Below are 15,678 nucleotides of genomic sequence, written 5' to 3'. Positions count from 1 at the left end.
TACAAGGCATTCCAAAATGCGATGTGTAACGACATCCTCTCCAGGGATGAATAAGAAAAAAGGGAGGAAGGTCTATAGCACAAGACCAGGGTAAACTTGTGCCAGTGGCGGAATATGAACCATTGCATTAGAGGGGCCTTTGATACCCAATGCACCAATGAGCTATGGCCTAACAAGGAGCTTGGAAGATCAGTGGCAAAGCAGAACAACAAGAAGTGCCAATGCTCTAATAAAGGTTTTAGGCAAAAGCTAAGAATCTACCCAGGCCAAGGATCCGGCCACTCGTTCTATTACCTACTATATGGAAAGAAGGATACCATTAAAGGGAAGAAATTCCCCATGGATATGAGAGATCACCCTTATGGATGCAGAAGGAGTGGGATGGGGTTGTATCGCTCTGGTACTCTTCGAAACTCACAAGCACTTCGTGTTCAGAGACAGATAAACTGAAATTCCTATAACGGATATTGAGCGCCAGAAGTAGATCCAAAAATGCCTAGAAGGCATACTGAGGATGATCCTCGTAGAACAGGGAACAAGGCAACAGTACATCTGAACAGCACAAGCAAAATACCCTCTATAGAATAAATACTCTGGTGGAAAAACTAGCTTCAGAAAGAAGCCAGTAAGAAAAGGCGCACATATTGCCACAAAATAACATACGTCCCAGATAACTGGAAACTTGACCTGTCAAACACAGTATAAGAAGAATAAAAGAACCTGCAGCAAGCAGTTATACCTCACCGGGTGTCACCCTGGAAAAGAAAAGGCAATGTGCTCAACCCTGTGAATGGCTCAAATGTGAATGAAAAATTGAACTTTCCCCAAACAAACCTAGTACAAGAGTACAAGGGAAGTAGACAGCAGAATTAACAATCTGCTTCACCCCGACTAACTCTCAATCGCCGTAAAGCAGAGTCTGCTTGTGTGCCGAACAGACAGAAGCCATCAAAAGGTATCTCAATCAAGGTGGCTTGAACAGCCTCTAAAAACCGAGAGGTGCAAAACCAGACACGCCGACGTAGTGCCATTGAAAAGGCCATAGTTCGTCCTACAGAATCAGTGGTATCCATACCACAGCAAATTATTACTTGTTGTGCATCCCGCACTAACAGAACAAGATCGTTCTGTGTCTCTTCCGGAAGAAAGGGCAGCAGGTGCACTAATGAGTACCACAATGCATGGGAGAAGCGTCTCAGGACACAATAAGTATTAAGGGATCGCAGTGCAGAACTGATGGAGGAGAACATTTGCCTGCCACAAGTGTCTAGTCTTCTGGCCTCTCTTTCTGGAGGGACAGCAGGAAAAAAAACCAACATTTTGGGCTCGCAAAGAAGCCTGTACCACAAAACTATGATGAGTTGGATGTCTGAGTAGACATGTCAGATCTCCATGGGCCGGATGGTGTCTGTGAAAAATAGAGCGATCCACAGGGGTCCCTGTTTCGGGTTTAGCCAAATCCCCCAACAGAATATCAAAAAGAGCCTCACTATAAGGAAGCACCGGCTCTACCCCTGATTGGCCTTGACTCAGGAGACAAAGTAACGGGTCTGTCATTTACACAAAAGGAAGTGTCACATCCAAAATTACAGAATCATATCTGAGCGTATCCGCCAGAGAGGTTCTCTCCTTGGTAGCCACACCAAGAGGGGACAGGAGGCCCAAGGCTGGAGAAGACTCCGAGCCACTAGCACCACCCAACTCAATCAACCAGCTAGACTCCATAGGAGCTTGAGCCGTGCCAGAGATGGGATGGTGAAACTCCAAACCCTCCATTACCCTCATAATCATGTTCCTCAGAAGGAGAAACAGGAGGGAGGGCTAGACATGGAAAAGAGTCTGAGAGGGGTGGTTCCACCTGCACCCCATCAGAGGGAAGATGAAGACCCAAAGTTACCATGCAGCGAATTGTAATATTCTCTAATCTGCGTCATTCTCCCCAGCTCCAAGGTAGGTTGGAAGGCGCGGAGTAGGCTTTTAAATTGACTCTTAAACCAAAGCTCGGGAACAGGCTTTATGTGGCAAAGTCGGGTGGCGCCGCGACTTTGACCGCCTGAGTCGTGACTTACCTTGGGACGTTGATGGAGAGTGACACCTAAGTAAAGAGCTCCTGGATCGGAACTGCGGCCGATCTGTGGAACACGAAGGGGACCTAGGTAGATGGGAAGTCTTGAAAGACTGACATCCGCGCCACTAGGAGCTTCATTCGATGTTCTCTCAGCGCCTTGGGTCGAAGTGGACGAACGTAGTTGCACTCCTCAGCGTCATGGTGCTCCCCCAGGCACCACATACAAACAGAGTGAGGGTCTGTAGCGGACATTTGATGTCCGCAGGATCCACAAGGCTTGAACCCCTAGGACATGAGAAGTTATTTAAAGGCACACTAGCCCGTTCGACAAAACCGTCGAGGTAGACCAAAAACCTGCCTGAGGAACTGTTGATCGGATCATGTTGTAAGTGCGGAAAAGAAGAAACTGACATCAGGGGAGGGCTTCTATGGACTCAGGCGACATCACGTCTGGAGAACGAAGTCGCTCCAAACTCGCTCAACACTCTCTACCGAAGCGCAGAGGTACTGCTGTAAACAAAATTTCCGAATCCAGTCTGGCACCTGGGGAGAATTCTAAGAAGGAATCTGCAATTAGAGGTCTCTGTCCGGTACATTAAATTAAATTCCACAGATGTTAGATTTTAAGCTTTAGCATTTTTCTCCATACACTTGCTGCATATTTCTAGAAACTAATATTATTCAAAACTCTCCTTATAATAAAATTATAATATGTGTGATACATGCTTTTGTATTGGGTATGTACTGTTATGGACTTAAGATAACTAAAATACCAAAGTGGAAGTGACGTCAAACACGTTTACCACAAATGGCGATTCACAGTTGACACCTTCACCCACATTGAGTTCCTCACCAGCCTCTCATTGAACCCTCTAGCTGGAAGGAAAGGAGTGTGAACCATAGAACATTTGAACTGGGGCCAATTTCTGATCTTGCCACTGTATTGATGAACCCCAAAACCAGCAGCTGGCAGGACAGTGCCACGTTAGCAAATTACCTAACAAGGTTAACCTATGGAAATGCTAGGTAATTTGTATTGTTAGAGGCACTATCGATGATCATTCTTTATCCTCCGTTTCAGCTCTCCGTGTGCTGTTAACACCAAATTCTTTCAAAACGATAGATGCATTTCAGGCAATGGCACTAGCCAAGTATATCAAAACAATGAATACTTGATGGCAGATGGAAATCAAGATTACCATTCACTATTTTGTATGTTACAGTTACTAGGCATGAGGCATCCTTCTAAGGGACAGCAAGAGAGTTGTTCCTTCGAATAGCCTTGTATTCTAAAATAATTATATTCTGAGAAATGTGCTACGAACAGAACAGTGACAAAGCAAATGCGTTTAAACTGCACCATTTGCTCAAATTTTGAAAAATGTCCTGTATTTTTTAAGTCCCAATAGGTTAAGACCATTTCAACTGACCCAGTGCATTTTCTGAATGCACTATTTGCTGTTTATTGTTCCTGCAATTGCACATCCTACTTGGCCTACTGGCCACATGTGCATTTACATGTAGCTTTCACCCTTCATTCTGATAAACTTCCTTGATGGAGAATCTCAAAACCCTCTTAAGGATATTAAATTGAGAACAATGTTATTGGCCAAGTATGCTTTAAAATGCACCTATGGCTGTATATTGTCCAGAAAATTGACCCCCTCATTATTCGGCATACAACAACAGTGAAGAGAGCTCCTACTAGACAATTAGACCCAAGTTCTGAATATGGCCCCTGCCCGCTTTTTCAGTGTTCGACCTGAAGTTTGAGTCTAGTTGCGCCACTGCAGCTCACACCTTTCATTGTTTCTTTAAACGCCCCCCCGCCCCCATTCCTCTTCAGCCCCTGATCTTTGCCTAATCGAGATATCTGTTTTTTAAAAGAAAAACACAGAAGCAAGCTAAATGTTGTGTGTGAAATCAGCAGGCCACACCGCAACAAAGAATGCAAGTTTACAGCAGTATACAGGAGTTTTGCCTTCTCAATTAAATTAACCAAACGCGTTTGACATTATAATGTAATTCTTAGCCATTTGTTTATTTTATCAGTGCTGAGAGACCGTCCAAATCCTGCAACTCTTTTTAAATGAAAATAAACAAACGAAATGTTGCTTTCTGACTTGGTGTTATCTAAAACTGTTTTATCAGCCTTTCTATTAATGCACATGCGTGTTTCTGTGCATGCATGCTAGAGATGGGGAAATAAACAAGGAGTGGAGCCAGAACCGAGCCAAGGGCCTAACTCTGATCTTAAAGCTGTACATGAGCGAACCCTGAAACTATGCGTTTTGTAAATCATACAACAAACCACAAAAAATATTATAAAGTCTCTTTAAAGTTGAAAAAAGTGTATTTCTTGCGCATATGGAAGCTTTGACATTTTTAGTGCATACTATTATAGCACTGCACTGAGAAGTATTTATTAAAAGTGATAGTTTTGTACAACTGGTAGTCTGAGCTCACATATTCAAAAGGGCCTTCATTCATGATGATGAAAAAAAATAGTTTGGGTGAAATAATATATGTGCCCAAGGGAAAGTAGAGATTGATTCCAACATAGCCGAGGAAGCTTGGTGTGTATATTTTGGTGATCTCTACTCCAACACTGTTTCCGCCCATAATCTGCTACCTATTACATCCTCGAGACCAAGTCTAGAATGTCCCTCTCCTCCCTTTACTATGTCGGGAGTGACCCTTGCAGTTCAAGGGCTAAAAAGTAACAAGGCCCCTGGGTTGGACAAGATCCCCGGCGACCTTTTTAGAGATGAGCCAAAGATCTGGGTCCCCTACTTAACCGTTATATTTAATGCCATCCTTGACGGCCAAAAGCTTCCAAGCACATGGCTGGGGGCCGAAATTATTCCGATCTATAAGAAGGGTTCTCCGCTGGCCCCGTCAAATTATAGACCAATTAGTCTAATTGACGTTACCCAAAAAATCTATGCCAAACTGCTTTTGCAACGCTTGCAAGATTGGATTAGTGAGAATAACATCCTTTCCCACTTGCAAGCAGGGTTCCGAGCCAAAACCTCGACCATTGACCAACTACTACGGCTCCAAGTTCTTTATTGGAAGCATGTGGTGATGGAAGGGGGGAGCCTCTACCTGACATTTGTGGACCTAAAATCCGCATTTGACATGGTGGACAGAAACCAACTTTGGAGTATATTAACAACAATGGGGATACCACCCTATCTGTGTCTCCAATTTAAAAGACTCCATGACGGTACCTATGCAAAGGTTCGCTATGGCAAAAATGCCCAGCTAACAAGAGAGTTTCCTATTGAGAAGGGAGTTAGACAGGGATGCGTACTGGCCCCTACGCTATTTTCTCTTTTCTTAAACGGCCTTGTTGATGACTTAACTAGTGTTCAAAACAGCGACGCCCCTAATCTAGCTGGTGGTAAATTCCCTGCACTTATGTTTGCAGATGACACCCTGCTGCTCTCAAAAACATCTATGGGGATGCAGCGGGTGTTAGATCAATTTACCAGATTCTGTAGGGACAGGAATCTGGTAATAAATATAGACAAAACTAAGTACATGGTGTTTAACGGCACTACAACCAATTGCCCTTGTCCATCTATGGATGGACGAGCCCTGGAAAGGGTAAATAATTTTACCTATCTAGGCCTGACTCTAAATGATAGAATGAGTTGGGAAACCCAAATGACTAAGGCTAATCTGGCCCTTTCTCAGTCTATGGGGGGTATTCTTAAAGTACAGAAAACCTGTGTCCAGAAGTTAGTCAGTGTACCGCTGGAAATATATAAGGTACAAACCAGATCCTCCACATTATATGGGGCAGAACTCTGGGGTCATTGTCCAGCAAATGAGATTAGTATAACTGAGAATAAATTTGTTAGACAGCTGCTCTCTTTACCTACTAACACCCCCCTAGTCCCACTTAGGTTGGATATAAATTTGAAGCCAATTGCAGAAGTAATTGCCTCACGCCCGCTTCTCTATTGGCGTAGATTGTGGAGTGTCCCGGAGCTTGAGTGCTATAGAGAAGAACTAAAAATTGTTATGGCTCGCCCGGGAGTAGGGAGGATAAAGTGGTTATCCTTTATAAGGGGGCAGGTGTCTAAGATCGGCATGGAGAATCTGTGGTCCAATCCGGAGGACTCATGCAAATCCATCTCAAAGAGAACACTGGCTGAGACTATAAAATTCCACAATCTTGAAGAGGTTCTTCGAACAGCTAGGCCCTCTAGTCTCACTGATAATTTTTTGGACTTTAAGAATGTTTATAGTTTTGAGAAAGAATTAGATGCTATAGAACCTGCCTTAGCAAAAAAATTGTTTCTACAATTCAGATATGGTACACTACCCCTTTTCTCTTATTCTGATAAATGGAAACCGGGTTTAGCTCGTCCTTGTCCAGGTTGTAATGATCCGAACGAATCTTTAATCCATGTAACTTTGTTTTGTCCTGCTTATTCTGCCAGCAGGAAAAAATGGATTATACAGTTATGTCTTAACTTAGGACTGAGGAATTACATAGATTATTTTAGAATCTTAAAAACTGATACCAATGCACTGATAGTTACTGCTACTTCTAAATTCTTGTTTTCGATGTGGTTAACTAGACGAAGACTGACCCGTTCGTAGTAACCCGCTTATTGTGGGCTAACGGCTCTGCCTTAGTAATGTCTAGCTTTTTATTCTGTTTTATAAGGATTTTTTAGCTTTTGCATTTTATTGACATGTTTTTATTGTTACACCATAACCGCACGTTAACCGATTATTGTAAATACGCAATTTGAGACCTAATTAATGCATTGGATGAGTTGTAAATGTATTATTATCTTTTTCAACTGTAATGTACTTTTATGGTTCATTAACAAACCGAAATAAAGTTATCATGGATGGATATGTGCCCAAGATCACTCAATTTATGCAGGGAAGCCATGATTTATCCAGGTTTTCTGGTTTCACTTTGTACAAATCGGCCAGTAAATTGGTATTGATTTGTCTTTCCTTCCGTTAATATATTTTTGTATCTCTTAGTTCAGTCTTCTGTAGTTTGTAAAGTATATATTTAAATGCTCTTACAATACAGAACTATCGGCCATATGTACAAATTTTGAAAAGGTCACAAATGGCCCGATTCTGAGAATCAGAACGTTTGAGACTGCAAAAAAAGCATTTTGTAATACACAAATGCCAAATTGCAATTCAGTAACTTGTTACCAAATCGCAGTTTGGTTATGCGACTCAGTGTTTTGAAGGGGCATGTTTAGGGCACCCCTTCCAAATATAGAATTGCAGTGATAGGTATTCATGTTTTGTGACCAAATTCCAGTTTCAAAACATTAATATTTGACCACCTCTTCGAAGGAGACAGTAATCCACTCGCAAATGGGAAGGGTTCCCCAATCATCCCCTTTTAGAATGTAAATAAAAATATTTTTAAGAGTAGGCAGTGGTCCCATGGACCCCTGCCTACTCCTAAAAAATGCAACTTAAGTTTATTTTTTTTTCTCTTAAACGCATCCCGTTTTCCTTTAAGGGCTGCGGGCTACATTTAAAAAAACAAAAAGATTGCTTTATTTAACCTCTTCCGTGTGTTGGACGGCCCCCGGCTGTCTGACGTCACGGTGGGCGTATACGGAGGATGGCCCCCGGCTGTCCAAACCGTGCATGCGTGGAATTCTCCAGCACCGCAGGGGAATTCCAGCTGCAGCTAAGCGGTTAAAGGAAATTACAGACATTGATTGTCTGCTGTTCCCTGCAGGTCACCATTCTTCTGCTGGCTATCATTCCTAATGGGTCGCAAACTGTGACCTACCTCATCAATATTAATTGAGGTAGGTCGATTTGCGACCCACCTTGGATTCGCTATTTAATAGTAAAAACGTATCTTACATTAGGAATTGTGATTTTCTTTGTTTGCGACGGTCTTCAAACCTGAGAGCCCAGCACTATAAAACGTTGTTTAACCTGTACTATACGCCAGTAAAGCTATTTGCTTGGGGGGTCAGGGAGGACGATAGCTGCCCTAGATGTAACGCTGGACAAGCAGATCTATTACATATGTTTTTCCACTGTGGTCTGCTAGTTCCAATTAGGGATGAGATAGGAAAATTTTGGGAGGGACTGCTAGGTCATAAGATCGATCTATCCCCTACCCTGATGCTATTGGATATAGACGATAAGTTGAAACTGGGAAAAGATGAGGAAGCCTTGGTCTTTATCTCAGTAGTGGTACTTCAGATCTTAATTTCGTCGGGATGGAAAAATACCATCGCTGCCTCATTCCAAATGTGGCTTTCCAGATTATTGGGCATTCATAATATAGAGTCCTGCTTATATGAACAGAAGGGTAAAAAAAAACGGGAGCTGGGAAGATGCATATGGGCCCCACTCATGAAATGGAGGGAGGCAAGATTGTAATCTCGGGGTACAGTATACCTTGTCTAAATATGTTTTACTTGTAGGAAACCCCCCTCTTTTAGGCTGGCCGGACAAGGGATCTAGGGTCGCGGTTCTAAAATGCTTTTATCATCAGCTCTGTGTTTATTCTTTGTCTAATTCTGTAACTGTCCTGAATACGCAGCTATTTGGTTGATTTAATTGTTGGGCTCAGCCTTGCTTAATCTGTTCTGGAATAATGAATTGTATGTGTCTACTTTTTAATGCACCGGAAAATCCCAATAAAAATATTTTTTTAAAAAGCAATAGGTCTCGCATTAGGAAAGTTTGAGCTACTGCAAAAAAAAAAAAAAAAGGAATTGTGATTTTCTACTTGTGATTCAGTAAGTATCGCAATTTGGAAATCACAATTCCTAATTTTTGTACTTCTGGCCCCTAATACTTCTTTCATCAAAAACAATCCGTCGTTGAAAATTAGTGTTCCAGTGGCCACATGCTACAATATGAAAAGAAAGAAAAGTTTCAAAATACTGAAATCCGCTAAAGTGCTTTTCTAATACAAAAAAATGCACTATGCAAACCGTACTTTTTCCCAAATAATGCATGAAATCATGTCGTGAGTATCGGTGAATTACTTAAGAGTTTGCTATGGACATATAATGAGGTTTTTAAAAAGAATCATAAGAGATGTACTTGTACATTATTGTCCCACCAGGAGCAGGCATCAAAGGGTGTCATATCACCGCCGTGAGCTGCAAATAAGGTCCTATTGAGGCGTGCACAGTCAAAAAAATAGTTACCTGTGGAACATATTATCCTTGCACCATTCCCATCTTTTATTGGACACTTTTGCTGAAGCTCAGGGATGAAGGAATTCGATAGTTCTCCTCAGTCAAGGCTTACTTGAGCATGCTACACTAGTATGTGGCATGACCTAAAGAACCAGCACTGTAGCACCTCTAGAGAATAACCTTTAGTCCAGGATGCCATACCACACAAGTGTCATGCTTAGATTTGAAGAATCGCTTTAAAAAAAATCGTTTTGTTGGAAATGCACACTGGTTGTGAAGGATTTCAGTTTACCAATAAGGTTCAAGCTAGAATGCCAGTCATACTAGAGAAATGAAAGTGAGAATGGTGTACAGCTGTAGTCAGCAGAGTTGCAGGTGTGTTTTGGAACCCGTGAGGTGATGAAGATGCAGCTTCAGCTGCATTCCATGACGAAAGTGCAACTGCATTAATTTTACACAACAGGAAAAATGCAGCTGCAAGTTTGCTGATTAGGTCCATAGAAGACATAGGATCATGTGAAAGTGATTTGTCCTGGAAGTCTTGAATTACTTCCTTGCTGAACTTGGCTAATGTGGAACAAAACCCAACTGCCTTGGGTCAATATTAGATTGTTCAGAAAAGCTCAAATAAGTTTTCTTTTAAGCAAGAGAACCAGGACGTCTTCTGTGTGAGAGCCTCCTACTTGAGCTGTCACAACCCATGAACAACCTTTTCAGGAACACATCTCACTTTTTTCAGATGCTCACTCAAAATGACTTTGTTCTTTCAGCACACACCAGCACTAGTGATTAGTCCTGAATACTATTTAATGTTTAATTGCACCATAATTGTCTTTCGGCTTCTTATTGGTTAAATTCATATGCAGTAGCCACGAACTATGAAGAGTAAGTAATTCATTTTATGACATTATTTCCATGTGATTTTGAAATATTAGGCCTTATAATCAAAAACATTTGACAGTCCTTTTCGCCAGTTATGTATAACTAGAATATCACAGGACTCTCAAAGTCACTGCTCATGCTCTTCTGGCTAGGCCTGTAACCAATAGTCCTGTCTGTGTGAATTCCCGGGCCTGGCATTGCTGAATTTGACAATCAAGGCTTGGGCAATAACCTTGAGTGGCAAGACCAGGGGTCTTGGATTTGCAGCTTTATGTACTTAATAATATTTGATGATGTTCACTCTGCACTTTATCTGTTAAAGGTATGTTGCATATCGTGCAGGGTTTCTGAGCACACCAAAGCCTCTGAATAGCTGTAATTAAAAGAAAAGAGATAGACAAAGTTAGAAGTAGGAATCCCTTTAAGATATTTTCCAGATATGGAGCTAAAGGACTGAAAACGAGAAAAATACATATAGACGAGAGCTACACAGATTGAGGAAGAAAAAAGCAGGAAAGTGAATGAGGAGATGGATGACGGTGATGATAACGGGGGATAAACAGAGAAAGACACAGAAGAAGGGAGACTGATAATCATGAGAGAATGAACAGAGAGGAAAACAAGAACAAAGGAAGTGAGAAAAATAAGTAGAAGTCAGAAAGTGACAGGAAACAGGGATACAGAAAAAAATGGCAAGGTTTAGAGATGACCATGGATTGACTCGTAAGAAGGGCATTTTTTGAAAATGTAAATGCCAAAGGGAGGTATCTATTGTCTTGCTATACTTGTTTCCTGCTCAGAGGAGTCCGTGCTCTACCTGTGGAATTCAAATGAGGTTGGGATTGGACTTGCTGGCCTATCTATTGTGCGGACTTATTTCCCTGCTGCAACACAATAAAATTAATAGAGTGTTTGTATAATCAACATATTTCCACATTTCCAAATCTGGTATCTATATTTCAACATTTTGGTTATTGGGGCTGGGCATGAGGCATTCTTACCACTGGCTGCAATGGAGTAGATTCATGTACTAACTTTGTCCTGCAATTTATGTGTTGGTATTATATGCTGGTAAATACAGAACGTATAGAACAAGAACTACAACATTGTACATTACCAGTGCTATTTTTGCAAAACTTAATTTGGTGGTTGGCACCTTAATATTTTGTACGCCCTATTTTAAGACTAATTAAGTTGACACTAATGAAAACAGAAGAGTGGAGAATGCACCATTAGATGCAGCTTGTCCCAGAAACTATAACCTGAAATTCTGCATCTTAAAAAGTCTAATGGCTTAATATGTACTAAAACAAAGCATTATTTGTTATTAATCCTTCCATCATTTCTTGAAGGAGAACCCAAAACCCATAGTAAGAGTTGTTAAATCTTGTTATGCTACGACTAACTTTACTGCCCAGTGAGCTGAAAAAATGACTTACTGGCCATGTATCATTGAGAGTAGCACCCTATATCGTGTTTTGTACCAGAAGAGTGAATGGAGCCCCGCCCCCCATGTTTGAGTCTAGTTGCGCCCCTGCTTAATGGTAACTGAGAGCAACCCAATTGCACAAGTTACAAATCCACATGACATGCCACCTACCGCCTGAAGCGTCCTATCGCTTTTCCTACGTGTTCCACCTTCTTTACAAATTCGCATGAACACACTTTAGGTTTGCGGACCTCCTGATTCATAACATTTATATTTTTAAAGTAGATTATTTCTGTTGGCTAGAAATGCTTAATTAAACGTGTTTGTATTTCCAGTTGAGAATTTGAGTTTGACATTGCCTCTGTCAGGTTGGCAGGACTGTGTGACGAGAGCGGGTATAAATAGCAGCCCGTGCCCTGGAATGCGGCTCGCGAGGCCTTCTTAGAAGTGAGGGCTGATTAAAAGGATGCTTTATAAATAGCCTCTTTCAGGACTCGACGCCCCGATACCATCGACTGATTCCACCGAGCCATGCCATGAAACCGATCGTGGAAGATAGTCTTTTGTCAGTAAATAATGAAAAGCCTCAGCACTCTGATGGCATCTCGTACAGAGAGTCCATTCAGGGATTGCACCGGTTGCTATTTGGAGACGTAAGATGTCAGCGCGCTGGGACGCACCACGTCGGTGCACGAGAACGGGCCAGTGACGCAGTTGCAGTTTATAGGCATGTGGTGCCAATGAATCTCAATGAGAATATTTTACACGATGGCTTGAGAATGGATTATGCTCTCATGCGCCTACAGTGGACACCTTATGCTTCCTGTTAAGACCAGTGGCAGCTTTTCCGACAGTAGTTTTTCTTGATTCATCGTGTGTGTATTTATGTTCCAGACTTTGAAATCCATATTAGCATGATTCACATCATACACATACATTACATTATATAATAATAAATAACAATGTTTGTTTAAAATTCCTACTCAATGTAAAATCCTCAATTGAATAATTTTACAGTCTGATTATTTACATGCTATGTAACGGTATCCACGATATTTGTAGGAGAAATTCCGTCCTCTGAATCATTTAGGAAGGGTTTCCTTTATTATACTAATTGCAGACATTTAAGCTGCATGCACCTATGTATATGACCAAGCCCCATTTTAGCATTTTCTTTCTCCCCAATAAGCATGTCTCTATTTAACCTGATTTCTTAATGGAAACCCAAGCTATATTTTCAAGAGTAGTTAACTTCGCTCGGGATTAGGGACAAATAATAAACTGCTCGGTCTTGTACTGCATTCATTTACACTTTGTACAAAGGTTTTTATTATTTGTGCTGTTTGGCTGTCACGCGAACAGGTTACCTGTAGGTAGTCAGCACTCGTTTCCAGGCCTCTGTGTTGTAATTCCTTCTACAATCAGTCACCGTGACCCTTAAACATTAGGGTTCTGTTACTGACCAGAGACCTCTTTCTCTCTACTTACGCAGATGTTTGTAAACTGTTCCTGTGGTAGGTTGTTGGGATCAGGATACTTGAGGTCTTTCAATGATGAAGTGAAGTTTTTTGTTAGCATTATAGGCCCATCAACCTTCTATTTTATAAGTTTTTTGATATTTATAATGGCTGATTTCAACTTGACAAGCGTATTTTCCATTGTTGTACACTATTTGATAGGTTATAAATTAATGCTACATTATCTTATTTGTATATCTGCAGATACTACCTGAAACAATGTATGTATTTTTAATTAATCAACTTTCATGCCTAGCCATGTGCTCAAGCAGAGCGTATCTCCAGCAAAGGGGAAAATGCAATAACAAACAGACCTATAGATGAACATTAACAACATGATACTTAATTCAACAAGAAGTCTAAGATTTTTTTATATACCCTTTTGTTTGCGATTTATTTTATTTTTTGAAAAACCTAATTTCAGCTCCGTCAGTATAACTATATGTTCGACTAGCTAAAATTATGCATAGAAGCCATGTAGTGTGCTTAACGTAGTTGTGACTTTTAAATTCTAACTGTGTACTCTTTTCCACAGGAATGTTAACAATTACAGATTTCATTAATATATTGCACAGATTCTACAAGTCTCCAATGGTAAGTGGTTAAAATTACGACTTATTTTCTCGTGTAGTATTTATTTGGGGCAGGTCTCGTTTCCATTTTTTGGCAGGTTACATAACATATTTCTGTAGGAATCTATGATTCATTAGAAATACCCTTGGAGAAATAACTGGGCATGCATTGTGACCATTCACTCTCTTTAATTGTTTATTTGTAATATATAAGATTTGTTGATCGGACAGAATTCATGGGTGTAGAGCTCGACATTACTTGAGCATTTATTCAGGATACCGTGTGTTAAATTGGTCACTGATTAGTAATGATCTGACACTTTCAGATGCAGCGATATGATTCTGACTTTAGGGTTCTTGTTCTATTAAATGACATAAGGTCTCTGTCAGCTACTCCATTTTCCATGTATTCTATTTTTTTAAGTAACTGAAAAGGTAATTTGGTCAGAATTGGGTGGTATTTTAGTTGAACTTAACTCTGAAGAGCTGCCTGACCCAATGTGAGCACCACCACCCTCCTTAACTCCTAACTATTGTTTTGAAGGAGATTTCTGTTATGTTCCCGTTTATCGTACAGGGCTCGTGTGCTAATGGTGTGGCCCCTTGATTCTTAGGTGCTGAGCATGTGATGAATCTCTAGTCTTTTTTTTGTGTAATTGAGTGAGCAGGCTGTCCGCATAAGTCTACCCGCAATCCATATATTCTTGAGCGCCCACCGGGCACAGCTTATCTTGTTAGCTGGTGAGGAGGAGGTGCAAGGAAAATGTTCTGCCACAAGCTTTTCACATGGGATTGTGGAGCTTACTGACTTTAGTAAGATAAGGCAGGTGGTGCACAGGTGTATGATGTTGGGAGCATTGTATCTAGTAGGGTTTTTCTTTTTCACTGTGGCCAATGTGTATGCTTTGGGGTGCAAAGGTGAGTGGGATACTGGGGTCCTAACTTTACACTGCTTTAGCCCTTCTCTGCACTGGTCTTTTGCTAAATTCGTTACTACACACAACGACGCACAATTTTTCTAAAGTCCAAAATCTGGGATTAGCCTATGATTAACTGGGTTTTCTGTTCTGTTTGGAATAATGGTGAAGAAGTATGCAACTGTTTTCTGAATGCAGAGCCTGATAGCAGTTGGTGAGCTTTGTGATTTTTTTTCTAGCAGCAGAGCTACCAAGAATGTTTTTAAATGTCCTCCATTGAAGCTACGGAACCAAAACGAGTGCAGGAGCCTTCATATGAAATCTGTTCAATGCAGTGTGACTGTAGCCCTGGGCGAAAATGTTATTTACGCTTAATTCGTGAAAATTCACTTTATTTTGAATTAGCATTTATTTTTTTTATCCGTACACAGGTCATGCGACATACTAGTGTATGACTGGTTTGCACAGAAAATATATATGCAACATACATTTTATGCTCAAACAAACCTCCCTCCTCCCAGTGTTTTGCGTGAGGTGCATGTTTGAGTTATTATTATTATTTTTTTTTAAAGTGACTCAATTTGCTGGAACATCACGTTTCACTACGAAAGCATGATTTTCAAAAATGTTTATCGAATTTTGCGGAAATGTCATTAAAATTACAGCATTTCGTCCCTCCTTTAATGACTCAGAAGGGTGGGGCTTTGTAATTCTGTTTTAGCCCACACTGTAACCATAAATTAGAACTATAAATAATTTTTCTGAATTTTTACCTCGCCAGCTCTGTACCTATGGGATAAATAAAGGAAGGAAGGAAACACAAAGAAAAACACTTAATCTGTAGAGCTAAGCTCTGGCAATAAAAGGTACACCGACAGAAGGGGCTTGGTCTCATGGAATCGGTCATGATAGCAAAGTGGACCACTGACGTTGATTTTGGTTGGGGGGGTGTCTTTGCAGCAGCTGTCTTCCTCCCTGATGGTGTATGGTGAGGTGACTCGACTGCTTGTTCTTGGCCATTCTTTGGCAGCTTTCCTTTCTGTTCAGCTGCTCTGAGACATTCGTCCCTCTGTGTCCTCTCTAGCCTGGGATCCTTGTAATGATTTGCTGCCCTTTCGTGC

The 15,678-nt window shown here is 40.9% G+C and overlaps 1 protein-coding gene across 8 annotated transcripts in view; it reads left to right on the top strand.

Moving 5' to 3' along the window:
* The window catches only part of PRKAG2 (protein kinase AMP-activated non-catalytic subunit gamma 2), a 1,661,435-nt gene that overhangs the window by 1,517,525 nt on the left and 128,232 nt on the right, over nt 1-15,678 (top strand). For all 8 annotated transcript variants that reach the window (XM_078663217.1, XM_078663218.1, XM_078663219.1 and 5 more), the window contains one exon: nt 13,604-13,662. In XM_078663217.1, the coding sequence (XP_078519343.1) occupies nt 13,604-13,662 (59 nt within the window). The remainder of the gene's footprint in view (nt 1-13,603; nt 13,663-15,678) is intronic.

The sequence above is a fragment of the Lissotriton helveticus genome, chromosome 10 (genome assembly GCF_964261635.1).
Source record: "Lissotriton helveticus chromosome 10, aLisHel1.1, whole genome shotgun sequence".
Lineage (NCBI taxonomy): Eukaryota > Metazoa > Chordata > Amphibia > Caudata > Salamandridae > Lissotriton > Lissotriton helveticus.
This window is presented reverse-complemented; position numbering and strand designations above follow the sequence as displayed.